Source organism: Paramisgurnus dabryanus, chromosome 11 (genome assembly GCF_030506205.2).
Source record: "Paramisgurnus dabryanus chromosome 11, PD_genome_1.1, whole genome shotgun sequence".
NCBI classification, from domain to species: domain Eukaryota; kingdom Metazoa; phylum Chordata; class Actinopteri; order Cypriniformes; family Cobitidae; genus Paramisgurnus; species Paramisgurnus dabryanus.
In genome coordinates this window covers 32,365,329-32,382,432 of record NC_133347.1, presented here as the reverse complement: position 1 = coordinate 32,382,432, position 17,104 = coordinate 32,365,329, and the positions used below count along the sequence as shown (strand labels likewise).

General features: G+C 37.1%; 1 protein-coding gene across 7 annotated transcripts in view; it reads right to left on the bottom strand.

The window, feature by feature from the left end:
- The window catches only part of plch2a (phospholipase C, eta 2a), a 160,336-nt gene that overhangs the window by 107,816 nt on the left and 35,416 nt on the right, over positions 1–17,104 (bottom strand). The window contains exon 1 of one of the 7 annotated variants that reach the window (XM_065247808.2): positions 11,588–11,780. The exons of the other annotated variants lie outside the window; for them this stretch is intronic. Coding sequence (XP_065103880.1) covers positions 11,588–11,624 — 37 coding nt within the window. The 5' untranslated portion in view covers positions 11,625–11,780. Of the gene's footprint in view, positions 1–11,587; positions 11,781–17,104 lie in introns of those variants that run through there. 7 annotated transcript variants of the gene reach the window in all.

Below are 17,104 nucleotides of genomic sequence, written 5' to 3'. Positions count from 1 at the left end.
CTGAACTTGCAAGTTCGAACTACGAAGGACACAAGTCCGAGTTCGGCGTACTTGGTTTTGAGAAACGGCTTAGATGAATGCCAGTTATTTAACACTCATGTAAGGAATTATTGCAGATGTAATTCTGTGTACTGTCTATATAATATAAGACATGCCCTATTTTTTTTACAGAACGGATGGTTTATGCTGAAACGAATGCCAACCAATTAAATACACATGAAAGCAGTTCACGCCTTTAGTGAATTCACCTCTTTTTGTTTATGCATATTTTCAAATAAATGTGCGAGTAATTTCTGCAATTTTCTGTATGTTTTAAATGGCCTTACATTATTATATCTTCATCAAACATTAGAACGCCTTTTACAGTCGATTATAAATCATATTCAAGACCCTTAAACAGAGATTGTGGGCTGTTTAGATGGTCGTGTTTTGAACACTATATCATTTACAATAGATTTACTAACAGCCAGTGCAAATCATAATTTTGTCATTAGATAACAACTGTCTGGATTTACTAAAGATGGGCAATGAATAATTAGCAGTGAAAAGGTGTGGTCTAGTTTTTTGCGACTGACCTTATTGCATTTTGGTGATTCTCGCAAAATTAGACTTATGAGGTGTCATAAAACATTTTGATAAAAAAAGCAAATGCTATCAAAATAAGAAGCATACAGTTACAAACATCTGTTCATGTACTACAGTATTTTGCACATGATTTCAAATGATTTCATACAAACCAATTTTCATTGCAACGTGTCCATGACTGGATTTTGGTTCTTTGACATGGAAATATTTATAATTAAAAAATCAAAAAAAATAAAAAGCTTCAGTGCATGTTATACTATAAACATTTACAGTAAAGAAACATGTGGTATTTGGTGATCATTGGTAAATGTAGAGACAATAATAAGAAATATAAATGTGTCCAAGACCAACTTTCTCATCCTCCGCAACAATTTTCAATCATTGTTTCAGCACTTAAGGAACTAACTTTTTTTTTTTTTAAATGTTGGAAGGGACATAATTGACTGTGACACTTCAGATGGCTACCAGGCAAGCAGTTCTTATTTTTTCTCTCCAGGTAAAAGGTGAAATTTTGTTTGTCATAGTACCTAGACATCTTTTAGTTCTCATTACCGTAACACAAGTTTGTAAATGCATATATTTAATGTAATATCATGTTGCGGTAATGATATTTTTTAATAAATGATAATCTTAAAAAAAATGTAAATAATTCTATAGAAAATATTTTTCAAATCATCTAAAAATAATGGTTATAGTAAGTTCAGACCTTAATCTTATATGTGCAAAAAAAAAAAAGGTTTCAAGGGCTTTAAAAAAATTCTGATGCTGGACACCTTCTTAATCTGGATTTCGTGAGAATCACCCTTATGCATTGCACATCCTTATTGCATTTCCTTTTCAGATACAAAAAATATGGGAAAAGATTACTTAAATGATTCGCGCAAAGTGATTAACTAATGTTTGCATATGTTATGGCTTCTATTTTGCCATTATTTAACGGAGATGCAAAAGAATTTTAATCTGTGTGCTTGAAATGGCTTCAATTGTTGCTGATAGTAGAGGCCTCACAGAGATCAGAGAGCGTGTGGTACAAGACAGAGGATTTTTTTAACACGTAACAGTTTATTTGGGATGCCAGAGGAACATACTTTTCAAAAATATTGTTTGCCAAGCCATTTTATTTTTATTTGCTGGAGAAAATAAGTCACTAGGAGATGTCACACAATATCAAGTGTTTCAAAACTTTTTGTAAACCTTTTTGCCCTATAGTTCTTTTCGGTGAACTATGGCTTCATTAGGTGGGATTTCACACCCTGCTTTTTTAGCTGTGATGTCCGTGGTGCTGAACTCAAGCGCATCAGGTGTTAGCATCGGCTCTGCTTATTTGCAACCCTGCCCTACTTTGCGCTGCTCTAGTAGATTGTGTTGATCATTATGGAAATCAGCTGTTGTGCCTGTGTTATTTAATTTGCGCCTTGTTAGTAACTAACCCGCAGATATTACCACTCCCATCGGTGCTTTCTTGGAATTGCACTCTCATGCTAATTTGCCATATTTTGTAAATCTGGCCCTAAATGTGTGCTAAAAGTTTTGAAATACAACGTCTGAAGAACTTTGAGAATATGAACAGATATCAATGAAGTCAGATTCAAGAATAGATTTGTTTGCCGGAAGCAGAGAGTTAGAGATATTTCATCTTTTAGCATCATTGCTAAAACTGCCTGGAAAGTCAACAGATGTAAAAGTCAAGTCATATTTGTATGGGAAATCCTAGTGTAAAAAGGTTTCTTTTGATCAGGTTGAATTAAAATTTTCATTAGAAGATGTAAAGTTCTGGTCTTTAGCAAGTCAGATACGACTGCAGTAAAGGATTCATTTCTGTTAGAAACTTTATGATGTGCTGTTCATGAAACATTTATCATCTTAGTCTCAGCTGTAAAGACCTCAACCAAACTTAATCTGAATTCCCACCCCAGTTTTAGGTCTTTGATCTACAAAACGTCCAAATCAATATTTCCGTTTTCTGTCGCCGTTGGCCGTTTTCAAACTTCTGTGGCTTCTCGTCCCGTGTAACCGAGTCTTCGCTGATGTTAACTCAAAGCTTTATCCTTCAAAGAGCTTGCTGACCTTTCTGTAGTAGAACAAGCCTTGACCTTTCCATACACTGAGTGTGGATTAACATCAGCACACTGAGAGCCAAAGCAGCTCCGACAGACAGGCCAAAAGCCACGAAGATGCACTTTAAAACCTTATTAGACACAGCCTCATAAATAGCTTATGAAAAATAAATGCATTGACTCATCTTAGCTGGCTTTAATTGAATATGATGTTGTCTGTATAGCCAACCCATGGCTGCAGACTACTGGAATAGACTGGTGAATGTATGTTACAAAATAAAGGGCACAATAAACGCAATTGTATATAAACAGATAGGAAGAGTTCAGATGCAAAAGATAAAAATATTATTAACAAGATAACATGTCAGACACACTTTCAGATTTTGCATCTGAAATCTTCATATATTGATTATAGGAACTTATGAGTTGTTCAGCTATAGTTTGTTTTACTTTGCTTGAGGTTTCTAAACTCTTTGCATGCCTTCATCTCATTTTGCTAAATGCTTGAGGTTAAAACCTACAATCAATTTCAGACACAGAATGAAGCATCTTATCAGTGCTGCACCCGAAATGTCCTCGAGCTGCATAAATTTCATCAGCACCTGCTTGTAATATTCTGTTTATGATGTGCGAGATAATAATTACACATTGGATTACAACTATCTCCAGACATCTGTAAAACCCAACAACTCATCACTATAAAATTGAGTTTCTTACAGAACCCTGCCCGTGTGATCTGGAGAAACTGATTCACTAAAACCCTTTTTAAAGCAAGAGTGTCTGACAGCATGTTTAACTTTCCTCCCAATCTTTAGAGGAAAGAAACACGGTTTTATACAGCTTCAAAGCATTAATGATGACAGACCTGCCCACCCCAGCAATTCTGTGCATAACAGTTTTATTGTTTTAATTGCTTCTGCATTTCTGGCACATACGCTTGCCAGCTTTAAACTATTTTTAATAAACGCCTTACCGACGGATACGGCTAGACTTTGCACCAGCAATTTTTCCAATTATATGCATGAGTGTTAATGCATAAACATAAATAGGATGCATGCTCAGATAGAAGCGTGCTATTAAATGATAACATTTTAACGATAGCATGTTGTGAAATGTGATATTGCGGCGTGTGCACTCATGCAAGACTCAGCTGTAAAACAGCTGCATACTGAACACACGGCACATTTATTTATACGTCACAAACACGTGTATTTCTCACTCATAGCCAGGATTTACTAGAAAGAGACAAATGAATGTCTAGGAAACATTTTCTGTGTGGAAACTTGGCATGAATACAGCTAGATGACTCTCCATCTGGACGTAATGCATCAGTGTTTGTGGACAGGCACAATATACGTGTTAAAATCTCTGCTGATGATAAATACCTGTAGCCAAACAAAACTAAATAAAATATCTACATTTTTCATCCCAAACATCAACAGATCAAAGCTTTTTAATCTTCAAACAGATACACGAGAAGCATACAGCTTATATTAAACTGCACGTGTGCTTGAGAAAAACTCATACAGTACACTTCTTAGTCATGCATCCAGCTTATAATTTTTTATATAAAAGTGTCATTTGCAGAAAAGTCCAAACACAATTGAGAGATGAAACACAGATTTAAACAGAAGATGTTAAAGTCATTTCAACAGAATCTGGTCTGCACAGGAGCTTTGATCTTGATTTATACAAAGGTAGAAATGTACTATAAGTGCTGCTTGTCAATGCAAAACTCAGCAGTGAAATGGGAGGTTGTTAAGCGAAAACTGTGCGGTTGCTATGATATGTCGCTTAGAAGTGGGGTTTAAGCATGTTGCGCTGCGGTTGCTAGGGTGCTCCGGGTGGTTGCTAGGGCATGGTAAGGATTACATACTGACCCAGGTCAAAAGAGCTCTTCTCTCTGATTTTCTCTTCTCTGTATCACTCACATCCCGTTTCATCTTCCAGCAAGTGAAAATCTAAAAAATGTGAAAGCAGTGACCCACATTTGAGTTTGAGTTGAATAAGTTTTAGTTCGAGTCTTTACGCTGAGAATGAGCCACAGTAAGATCGGGCTGTGAAATACATTGATGTGGATCGATACATCGATTAAATTTCTAATGATACAATGCATCGATGCCACATTTTTGTTTATTTTAGTCTGCTAGTGTCAGCAAGTGAGCAAAGTTGATTTTTTTCTACACTGAAAATACTAGAACAAAATACTAAAAGACTTTGACTGTTGTCATCATAAGCGTAATTTTTTGTGACTTTTTTCCTATTTATTTATTAATACTATTTAAAAAAATATTTTTGTAGGGCTGTTGATCAATTTAAAATATTTAATCTAGATTAATCGCATGATTGTCATAAGTTAACTCATGATTAATCGCAACTTAACTTTGTTCTATATTTACCTTAATTTAACACTTCAAGTTTTTAATACTGGGCATGGACAAATATGGATGATTTATGCAAATGTATGTTTATTATTAGTGAAAGAGTCAGCTAAAGATTTTTTTAAGGATCAAAACAAAATCACAGCATACAAACATTAAAATCACTGGTCAAACTACTACATTTGGCACACACAAAGTCAGAAACAATATTAATATATGTTCAACATTTTTCCTTCTTTTTGTCAGGGTTTTGTGTTTGATTCAGTTCTGTTTATTGTTAATCATCTTGTTTATTTCCTTGTTATCTCATTTCATCATTATTAGTTACACCTGTGTGTTTAATTATAGTTAAGTTCTTACACCTGTTATGTTTGATTATCACCCCTTTATATTCTGTCCTCACGTGTCTTTCCCTTGTTGGTTGTTGTATGTGAATGTCAATGTTATGCTGTTCCTCATCCTCATTGTGTGGTTTGAAAAAAAAGTTCCAGTTTTTATTAGTGATGGGATTTATGGCTCTTTGAGGGGATCTGGATCTTGGCAATCCGTTCATTTAAAAGAGCCTTAAATCTCTTTTGGCTATTTTTTTAATTTTTGGTCAGTTAAGAAGCCAGCTTGGCGGCATCTCGGTTTATCCTAGAAATAAGGTGAGATTTGTAGTCAAATAATCACACACCAATATTGGAGTTTGAATTATTCTGAAATATTATTACCTCATTTGTCATGTGACTATATTACATAGGGTTTCACAACATCCCTCTGCTTAGACGGTGACATCACTATTTTGGATTTACCTTTAGTACAAAGTGTGTGTACGGTTAAAGCTATGTTGACTTATGTTATTCATACAATACCTACTCACAAATAAACATCAAAAACAAAGCCGGCTGCAATGAATTTCTGTGCAAAACATCTTTTACTACAAACACTTCCACAAATTAGAATAAATAAAATGGAAATGTCTACACATACAGTCCACTATTACTACTGTAAACTTTGCAAATAGGACATCTGAAACACGCAGGTTTTTTCCACTGGAGTAGTCACGTAAAGGATGAGTGCACAACTATCATCATGCTGGATAACTATGAACTATAACTGTTCTGTCTCGCGGAGGAGCTAATGTGTGCATCTGTGTAAAACACTTTTATAGTTTGATTGACATTGAGATAGCAGCTTTAAGATCTACTGTAATGCAAGGATCTTATATAATGTTACACATCAGATATTTTCCCCAACAGGTAATTAAACATTTACTTACATAACTAATATATTAATATAAAAATATTGATAAATTAATCAAATTGCATCAAATCGTAATTGCATCAAAGAAGTGTTTGATGTATCTGCAGATATTGCATTGCTGGGGGGAGAAAAATCGACACTGTACCGTATCATAATGAACTGTCCGATTTACACCCCTATAGTAAAAGAATTAGGGCTCATCTCAGCAGGACGTCTGTAGATATTAGACAGGAACTTAATTTAAACCCACATGAAAAAAAATTCTCCCACATGAGCTCCACAATTCAGTGCATGAAAGTTCATTATTGTGTATTATTGAGTGTGGTGACGTGAAGTCCTAAAAGTGGCGGAGCCGTCATGTGGAGCTGTCCACAAACTGCGGTGCTGAACCACAGCCACATTACATTCAGTAGATCTAAAGTCTACAAATGATCTAAAACACTATTTGACTTTATGAAATGTGTGATATTGTAGTATTTACAGCCTCTCATAACAGCGGCGATGATAACAGTGGGCTCCAATACACTGTGGCTGCGCAGCTGTGAATTATTAATAATGCAAATCCTTGCCAGTGCAATAACAATGAAGCACTTCCACATTAAACGCTTACTGTCAACACTAACGCTCTCTGTATTAGGATAAATGGATGTAGGATTCTTTACCTAAAACAGCAAAGTTGGCACACAATATTAGCTCAAAATTACAGCATCAACATTCCCCTCAGGTTTAGCTCCGTCCGTGAAACGCAAAATCTGAATAATGCCCAAGAGTTCTTCATATGTCTGAATAAAGTCAAAACAATACTGTCATATTATGAAGAGACCCAAATGTTGGTCTTTATTTACTTAACCTACATGTTTTTAAACTATAACTTTATTTTTTTAATATCCATTCATTGTGTGTGAAGAGTATTTGGTTAAAAAAATGGTTATACTGGAACATAATGTGACATTCGCTGCTCTGCAGTATACCACAGCATCACACAAAGATTGTGTCAGATATGAGTAGATTTAGTCTGGACAAATTAAAACAGGACAGCACATATCATATAAAGCATTTCTCATCTGAGTCTTATTACTTAAAGTCAAGCAGCTGTTTTTGCACAGATTTCAAACTCATTATGTTGGCTTGAGAAAGCCAACATACTGTTGTTGCACTTAAACTTATTATTATTATTATTCTTTTTCTTCTGAGACTAAAATTTCTAACTCTAACTCGTCCTAGAGCTTTCAAGCTACAGCCATCAAACTTTGGACATACCTTCGGTCTGATCTGACTCGAGTTGCTATATCTTTTCTAACTGATGGGACCTTCCGAATTCCTAAACGGGGCGCTGAAACACCCCAAAATTTCCATTGACTTAACATTGAGACAAACTTTGACAGGTCATAGCTGCGAGTGAGAAACTTGTAGAAACTTGTGGCTTACCACATTTAAGGAGGCTGACAGGCTGTGTAAGAACATACCTCACAATGGGGTGTAAGCTGTACCCCTGGGGTGTAAGGGGCCCCCAAAATTTCCCATTGACTTATAATGGGGCAGGAAACATGCCCATAAAAGGGAATAAAAGCGTCCCAGATGGAATATCTTCACTTTAGAGTGTCTTAGAGACATGGGGGTGGGCTAATTTTACTCAAGCATCCAATCAGTCTCTTAGGATCACCCCAGAGCTATTAAGCCACGCCCCTAGCAACAATTTTGGGTACCCTAGCAACATCTCCCATAGACTACCATTATAAAAAGCCCAGATGGATATCTTTGCACCAGAGTGTCATAGAGACATAGGGGTGGGCTCATTTTACTCAGGCATCCAATCAGTCTCTTAGGATTCTTATTGAGGTATTAAGCCACGCCCCTAGCAACAAAATATGAAGACCCTAGCAACATAATAAACAAAGCCTTATATCTCCGCATCAGAACATTGTAGAGACACAGGGGTTGGACCGTTTTACTTGTGGCTTGAAGTGTGATCATTATGGGATGCCAATTTTCTCCCTAGCAACCAAACTTAATACCCTAGCAACGGAATAAACAAAGCCTTATATCTCCGCATCAGAACATTGTAGAGACACGGGGGTTGGACCGTTTTACTTGTGGCTTGAAGGGTGATCATTATGGGATGCCAATTTTCTCCCTAGCAACCAAACTTAGTACCCTAGCAACGCAATAAATGTTAGCTTCATGCTAGCTTCCTGCTAATCATCCTAGCTTCATGCTAATCATGCTAGCATCATGCTAGCTTCATGCTAATCATGCTAGCTTCATGCTAGCTTCATGCTAATCATGCTAGCATCATGCTAACTTCATGCTAATCATGCTAACATCATGCAAGCTTCATGCTAATCATGCTAACATCATGCTAGCTTCATGCTAACTTCATGCTAATCATGCTAACTTCATGCTAGCTTCCTGCTAATCATGCTAGCTTCATGCTAATCATGTTAGCTTCATGCTAGCTTCATGCTAATCATGCTAACTTCATGCTAGCTTCATGCTAATCATGCTAGCATCATGCTAGCTTCATGCTAATCATGCTAACTTCATGCTAGCTTCATGCTAATCATGCTAGTATCATGCTAGCTTCATGCTAATCATACTAGCTTCATGCTAATCATGCTAACATCATGCTAGCTTCATGCTAATCATGCTAGCTTCATGCTAATCATGCTAGCTTCATGCTAATCATGTTAGCATCATGCTAATCATGCTAGCATCATGCTAGCTTCATGTTAATCATGCTAGCATCATGCTAATCATGCTAGCATCATGCTAGCTTCATGCTAATCATGCTAGCATCATGCTAGCTTTATGCTAATCATGCTATCATCATGCTAGCCTCATGTTAAATTATGCTAGCTTCATGCTAGCTTCATGCTAAATCATGCTAACATCATGCTAGCTTCATGCTAATCATGCTAGCTTCATGCTAGCTTCATGCTAATCATGCTAGCATCATGCTAACTTCATGCTAATCATGCTAACATCATGCTAGCTTCATGCTAATCATGCTAACATCATGCTAGCTTCATGCTAGCTTCATGCTAATAATGCTAGCTTCATGCTAGCTTCCTGCTAATCATGCTAGCTTCATGCTAGCTTCATGCTAACATCATGCTAGCTTCATGCTAATCATGCTAGCTTCATGCTAGCTTCATGCTAATCATGCTAGCATCATGCTAACTTCATGCTAATCATGCTAACATCATGCTAGCTTCATGCTAACATCATGCTAGCTTCCTGCTAATCATGCTAGCTTCATGCTAGCTTCATGCTAATCATGCTAGCACCATGCTAGCTTCATGCTAATCATGCTAGCTTCATGCTAATCATGCTAGCTTCATGCTAATCATGCTAGCTTCACGCTAATCATGCTAGCTTCATGCTAATCATGCTAGCTTCATGCTAACTTCATGCTAATCATGCTAACATCATGCTAGCTTCATGCTAATCATGCTAACATCATGCTAGCTTCATGCTAATTATGCTAGCATCATGCTAGCTTCATGCTTATCATACTAGCTTCATGCTAATCATGCTAACATCATGTTAGCTTCATGCTAACATCATGTTAGCTTCATGCTAACATCATGCTAGCTTTATGCTAATCATGCTAGCTTCATGCTAGCTTCATGCTAATCATGCTAGCATCATGCTAACATCATGCTAGCTTCATGCTAATCATGCTAGCTTCATGTTAGCTTCATGCTAATCATGCTAACATCATGCTAATCATGCTAACATCATGCTAGCTTCAGGCTAATCATGCTAGCATCATGTTAGCTTCATGCTAGCTTCATGCTAATCATGCTAGCATCATGCTAGCTTCGTGCTAATCATGCTAACTTCATGCTAGCTTCATGCTAGCTTCATGCTAATCATGCTAGCATCATGCTAGCTTCATGCTAATCATACTAGCTTCATGCTAATCATGCTAACATCATGCTAGCTTCATGCTAATCATGCTAGCTTCATGCTAATCATGCTAGCTTCATGCTAATCATGTTAGCATCATGCTAATCATGCTAGCATCATGCTAGCTTCATGCTAATCATGCTAGCATCATGCTAGCTTCATGCTAATCATGCTAGCATCATGCTAGCTTTATGCTAATCATGATATCATCATGCTAGCCTCATGTTAAATTATGCTAGCTTCATGCTAGCTTCATGCTAAATCATGCTAGCTTCATGTTAAATCATGTTCGCTTCATGTTAAATCATGCTAGCTTTAATTTAAATCATGATAGCTTCATGCTAAGTTGTCAAACTCTACTCTCAGACTAGGCTTTCTCAAGCCAACATAAAGTTTGTTCCGACGAACTTTTCTATCTAGTCATTCATTTGTCATTTGAATAATCTGATTGTTGAGTACATTTCTGTAGCTCAACAAATTATTATAAATAAGCAGAGTTATGGGTCTGTGTTCATTCATGAACAGCACTTTTCTCGACTTTAGGCAATTCTAGCATAAAATGAGCACAATGTGATCAGATCCAAACGCAGGTAAACACTGAAAAGACAACTAGAGCTGAAACACTGTTGTGTTGTGTAACCACTGAGGACAGAAGTGCAGACAATTCTCCTGTTTCACAAAAACAGCAGGCACTCAGCGGTCTTGTCAGAAGATTTTACTACTCCCACATTATACATGAATTACATGTGAAACATTTTGTACAACAGCAAGTGTGGATAATAAAATATCCTCTGATATATTCACAATTCTCTATAATATATCAATGCTTTAAAGATTTGTCCGTGTTTTCATCAATTATATGTCTTCAATTAAAAGCAACCATCATCATAAACGCCAAGCCTGACTATACAAATATCCCTAACTCATGAGATAAGAATTTTATTTTATTTTTTTTACAAAAATGATCAGTTTAGTAGGAGCTACACCTTTCTACTCTCTAATGAAAATAAGCACAATAACAGATAATGCAGCAGATCAACACAGCTTTTAAAAGCTGTGTTCCCTGTACTAAACTTGATGCAACAGAGAGTTAAAACAGAAGAGTTTGTGAGGAATGAAACATTTGCTGATTGTCAGTGAACTAAATTTCACATTGCCAGACACCAATTATGCAGTTTAGTAGAAGAGAGCGTACCCACACGCAGAGAAAGAGAGAGAGAGAGATGATTTATAACACAACCTGACAAAACTTCCCTACAGGTCACGCATTCATTTACAGACACAATCCGGACTCAGAGTCACATCAGAAGTGCACTAATGATTAAATACATAGACATGAGAGGAAAAAGAGCCAATGTGAGGAGCTGAAAGCGAGCAATTATAAGAAGAAGACTCTGCTGTACATACTGTGTCTCTCAGGCTGAGCTCCGATGTTCTCCATCATCTTCTGAGACTTCACTCTTCACGTGTGCATGAATGAAAAAGACCGCTCAAACGCAACACCCACAGTGTGATAGTGTGCAAGAAGACGGTTATGATGTTACGAGAGAGCGATAGAAAGAGAGAAAGAGAGAGAGAGAGAGAGAGAGAGGGAGAGAGAGAGACATGTGAAGCATAAACCATAAAAGAGAAGCAGATAAGCAGTAAAATCTATAACAGGTTGCTGACATCAAGAGAAAGAGGTTGACACACACAGGGAGAGAGAGAGAGAGAGAGAGAGAGAGAGAGAGAGAGAGAGAGAGAGTTTTCATATTGCAGAGAAAATGATGTAATCTGATAGTAAAATTGAAATGGGGGAGTTATTGTGATCACACATATTCTGAAAGTAATGTAAGTATTTTAGCCCCTTGAAAGCACCTCATCCATCATTAAAAGATCCATGGTTTCTAATGCTTCAAATTGTACTTTCTAAATGCACATTGCTGGCTTGTAATCGTTCATCATAATGTAATAGATATCTCTGTCCCCAAAACCATTTCCGTTTACACTAAACTCCACCACTCCAACCATCAATCCAATCAATTTATGATAAATAACCTCATATTCAGTTTCACTTTAGTTTTAGCAAACAGAATTGTTAAGGGGGCATCGCTTCATGTTTTACTATACTTAAAACGTGGCTTCATTAGATCAACATATAGAGGTATCAGACTGATTTTTTCTTTTGCTCGGTTTCTACATGACAGCTGCTGGTGTTGGATGCTGGAGTAATCTGTTCGTCTCCAGAATCCTGACATTATACTGTCCGTCGGGTCCAGCGGAGTCCTGCTTGAGTTTTTATGACATATTTTTGTCAGGATGAAACAAAGCAGCAATCTAACAATAGCTGGGCTTCCCAAACGGCAAATTGAAAAAAATCCCTTAACCTCCTAATACCTGGATGTCCACATACGTGAACATCACATTTTTGTTGTTGTTTGCACCATAATACTTAATTCTGTGTAACTGGAACCTGTTGTACACAAACATGGACAATTATACTCCTTCATGTTGAAAGAAAAATATTTGGTTATTATATTTATTGGTTCTTACTAAACCCAAAATAGCTGGAAGAAATCTGAAAAAAGACAAACCAAAGCTCAGGTCTTATGTTACGTACACACAAAATGCATAGCATCGCGTTACTCGCTTTAGATTACTCGCAGGATTTAAAATTTTTCCCTCGAGTTGAATATTTTCAATTTGGGCGAAGACGCGTTTGAGGGGAATAGCGCATGTTGTCACGGCAAATGCGCCTCCCATATCGCGTCTTTCGCATCGCCCCACGTGAGAACGCGTCTGATCGCTTCTTTGCATTGACTTTATATGTAATTTACTCGCGCAAATCGTTGAACTCGCATCTGGTGTGAACCCACAGTTAGGAGGTTAAAGCATCCATAGCACATGCTGTTTCAGCATTTCTGATCTGTTAATCTGGAGTACCTAGAGAGTAGTATTACATCCATATCTCCGATAAGTCTTAAGTTTTATCAGATTTATTAAAACAGATCAGCTTTACCGATTCTTTTCAATAAAGTACGAAAAAATTCGGAAGGAGGAGTTACGAACTGCGGGAGGAGCAAACCACAAGTCAACACTTTATACAACACTGACCGGATAACTTACAGTATGATTCACTACATGTTCATGCCTATTTTCAACACAACACAGAAGTCTTACTTACAGTACCGCATGCAACTCATGACCCATTTGGGACTTTATAACTCTTTCACCCGCCATTGACAAGATATCTCGTCAATCAAGAGAAAAAGCTTCCCTGCCAATGACGAGATTTTCCGTGTTTCCGCAATACCATTCCGCAACTTTTTTAACCCGAAAGAATTGCCCTATGGCAAGCAGCTGCACATCCGTGTCTGTTTTAAAGATCGCTCTGAATGGGATCTCTATGAAAAGTCCGTCACAAAAATGGAATTATCTCTGCTTTTTGCTCAAAATGTGGTGTTTTTGTAGAAACCTACCCATATTCAAAAGCTGATTACAAAAGAACTACTGAAGGTAGGATGAAACGTTTTTTTTTTTTTTGGTTGAAAGCAGAGGGTCTGTTCTTTCATTTGGTATATTGTATGTTTATATATTGAAAGAAGAACATTTTCTGGAAGGCATTAAACTTTTGTGAAAATCATGAAAAACGCTGGCACTGGCTGGCAACTTTTTAAAAAAACGCTGGCGGTGAAAGAGTTAATGAAATCCAGCTTAAACAAACGCACACGCAAAACTCCTCTGCTACCCTGGATAAACAAACTATAGCCATTGTTTCCATGACTATTTTTATTCAACCCTCTCTGAAGAAGTAATATGTAATTTTTCTTAATTGCTAATCATTATTAATAATAATTTAGTAGATCTGTTCCTTACTACCAATAGAGTTAATGTTATCTCATAACTCAAGTAATTAGTTATGAGAAATATTAGGTAGACCTTACCTAATTTTTTTTTGTTTGTCATAGTTGTTAAATGTATGTACTCTTTAATCAAATATATAGGATAGAATCTACTCAAACAAAGTGAGTGCAAATTGTTACAACAATTTTATTAAGTTAATTCTATAGGTTGTTTTTTACAGTGCATAATGCTGGCTTTCTTCTCATTACATCCAAAAACACACTTCTTCTTTTGTGCCATTGTTGAGTCTTGATATTAAACAAAGCTGTCGCATTAAGTGATGCCTGTACTTAGCGTAATCTCCCGTTGATTGACGTGTGGGCGTGGTTTTCTTGGGGAAGTGTCCATGAATAGAAGTGATTTGTATAGCTTACCCCTGAAACGTCCGCTGGACTCGTAATAAAAAAACTTTTCCGAAACCCTGGCGAAGTGCATTCGGCACAGAAATACACGGTGTCTCTGTAACCCATCCAACTGCTTTTTTGACACATTGCATTTGTTTAGCATGAGGAAACAAACTCTTAAACTGTGTTAATAAGTCAGAATTCATAAAATACCATTGAACCCCCCCCCCCCCTTTAATTTGCAAAAAAGTTTTTACGCTCGCTTGAGGTGGTTTTTGAGTAATGCAATGAATAGTAAATGAGAATAATCATAGATGAAAAAAGCATTTGCCGAATATATTCTTACGTAGCAGACATTTAAACCCACGTCTAGCTGTTTCCACTTTAATTGTCTTAACTATAGACGGTTTCATCTGACGCACGTGCAGTGATGCGATACATTTCTGGTCCGAACTTTACTTCCTGTTTCAGTTTTTTTAATGGTCTGACTAGTTGCTAAACTGAACTCTTGAACAAATACATTGGTGAAAATAACAAACATTTGACTTTTTTGTTATTTATTCTTAGCAGAGTTTACCGGAAGTTATGTGTGAACCACAAAAGCCGCTTGTTTATGTTGTTACTGCTGAAACCGTCTATATATGGGGCTTGACGTCGTCGTAATGCCCTTGCTGCTAGCGCCTGCATCAAAAATTCTGCATTCCTTCTTGTGTGCACAACATTCAGTTTGGCAATTACAAGCTGCACTGCTAGTAAATGAATAACTTACTCAATCATAACTAAATGCAGTCCTGTCTCCATTTTCCAAGCGTGCTTTGTTTTGTTTACTGTTGGTTACTTGGTTCTAATACCACCATCCTTTGCTTGAATAACTTGATAGAAGTGCACCTAAATTCACATTTGTTTGGTTTTCTTTTTTGTACATTTTGAAAATATTTACTTCACATTTGGATGGAAACCCACTCTATTGAAATAAACAAAAGAAACCATCACAGAGAAATTCTACTGGTTTTAATTTAAAAACCAATAGTAACCATTAGCTTTTACCATTAAAATTATTTCTAAATTCTTTTTTGTAGTGTGTTTTGGGACATATTTCAATAGGATTTAATGCAACCAATAGAATCCAACACATACCAGTAGACACCAATACAGTTTCCATTACAACCAATGAAAATCCCATTAAAACCATTAAATCCAATAGAATTTATGTGATGGTTTCTGTTGCTTTTATAGCAGGGCAGCTACTGACAGTGAAGTAAATATTGAGCCCATCTCATCTCAGCACCTCCAGTAGATTTTCTGACAACCCCAAAGGATCAGGAGGGAATAAATCTTCCCAGTCTCATTTCCATAGCGACAGCCGTATAAGCTAATGTACCACTGACCCCTAAAAGTGGGGCAGCAACTCAAAATATATTCAGCCCTTCTGCTCTTAACTTGATCCTCTCCCTGCGCTTCACTGTCTCACAAACACAACTGACAGATTGAGAAAAATAAACATGGGTTCTGATTGTGAAACTTTATTCGCGAGATAATATTCTGTGTTAGCTTGTTGCTTAGCTAATAGACAAGCATGAATATACAATTAGATGCTAAAGCACTGCCGGAAGCTGTTTTGCAATTTTTACAGTTCACTCATTTTTTAGAGCAAAGTCATTTTGTCTAAACAGTCTATGAGGAAAAACAATTCTTCAGGGACACGTGCATGCTTTAAGACCAAGACAAGAAGTTTCAGGATGATTATGAAGTGAAATATGACTTTGGGCATCAACAAAACACTACAATGTGGTGTTCTGTGGTCCAGCAGTTTTGTATTATCTGTATTTTTTCAGGTAAATAAACATCACCGTTCTCCTCAGGCATACTGTATGTTCATCCCATAGGACTGCTTCACAATTACACAATATGAGCTTTCTACCGCTGAACTTCTCAGAGCCTGGAGCTCCACTGACATCTCTGGGGACATCTTTCAATTCATGTTATTACTGTGTCAGGATCTGTGTGTTTTATCTCTACGCTCTTCAGGATGCAGTGGAACGTAAGGTCTGTTCATGTAACACGCCGTTAATAACACAAGAGAAACACACACGCTGAATTGTGAATGAAGCTGCGGTGGATTATTTCCCCGGCTCCCTCAATGCCGTCACTCATTCAGTATTCATGTATTCGCTGAGATCGGCCTTGATCTCAATCGTGTCGGCAGACAGTGGGAATCAAGTATTCATCTTTCTTTCTGAATGAGGAGGGCTAATGAATTCAGATGGATGGGACTTTGGGTCAGTAAATCTGTTGATCTAATAGATGAGATGAGATATTGCAATAAAAAGCCAGAGAGGATATTAAATGGCCGGCCAGACGATGACAGTATTCTATTATTCTCATGCTATCAATCTGACTTCTCTGCCATGTTCTTGTAAGCAATAAGATCTACCAGAGAGATAATAAATCCAAAGGTGAAAAACCCCATGGACTTCATAGACTGAAAGAAGGTGGGAAAACAACCATTTACTATATAGCAAGTAGTCACACTAAGACTTTACAACTGCACAGCAACGGGTTAACTACCACCAGTACTGCTAACCACAGTATATATGCCCTGACAGCCTTAAGCTTTTCAAGGCCATGCAGTGCTCAGATTTAATTCAGAAAAAGTCAAAGTCTTGTTGAAGTACACGTCCTAAAATAAAATTTGCAT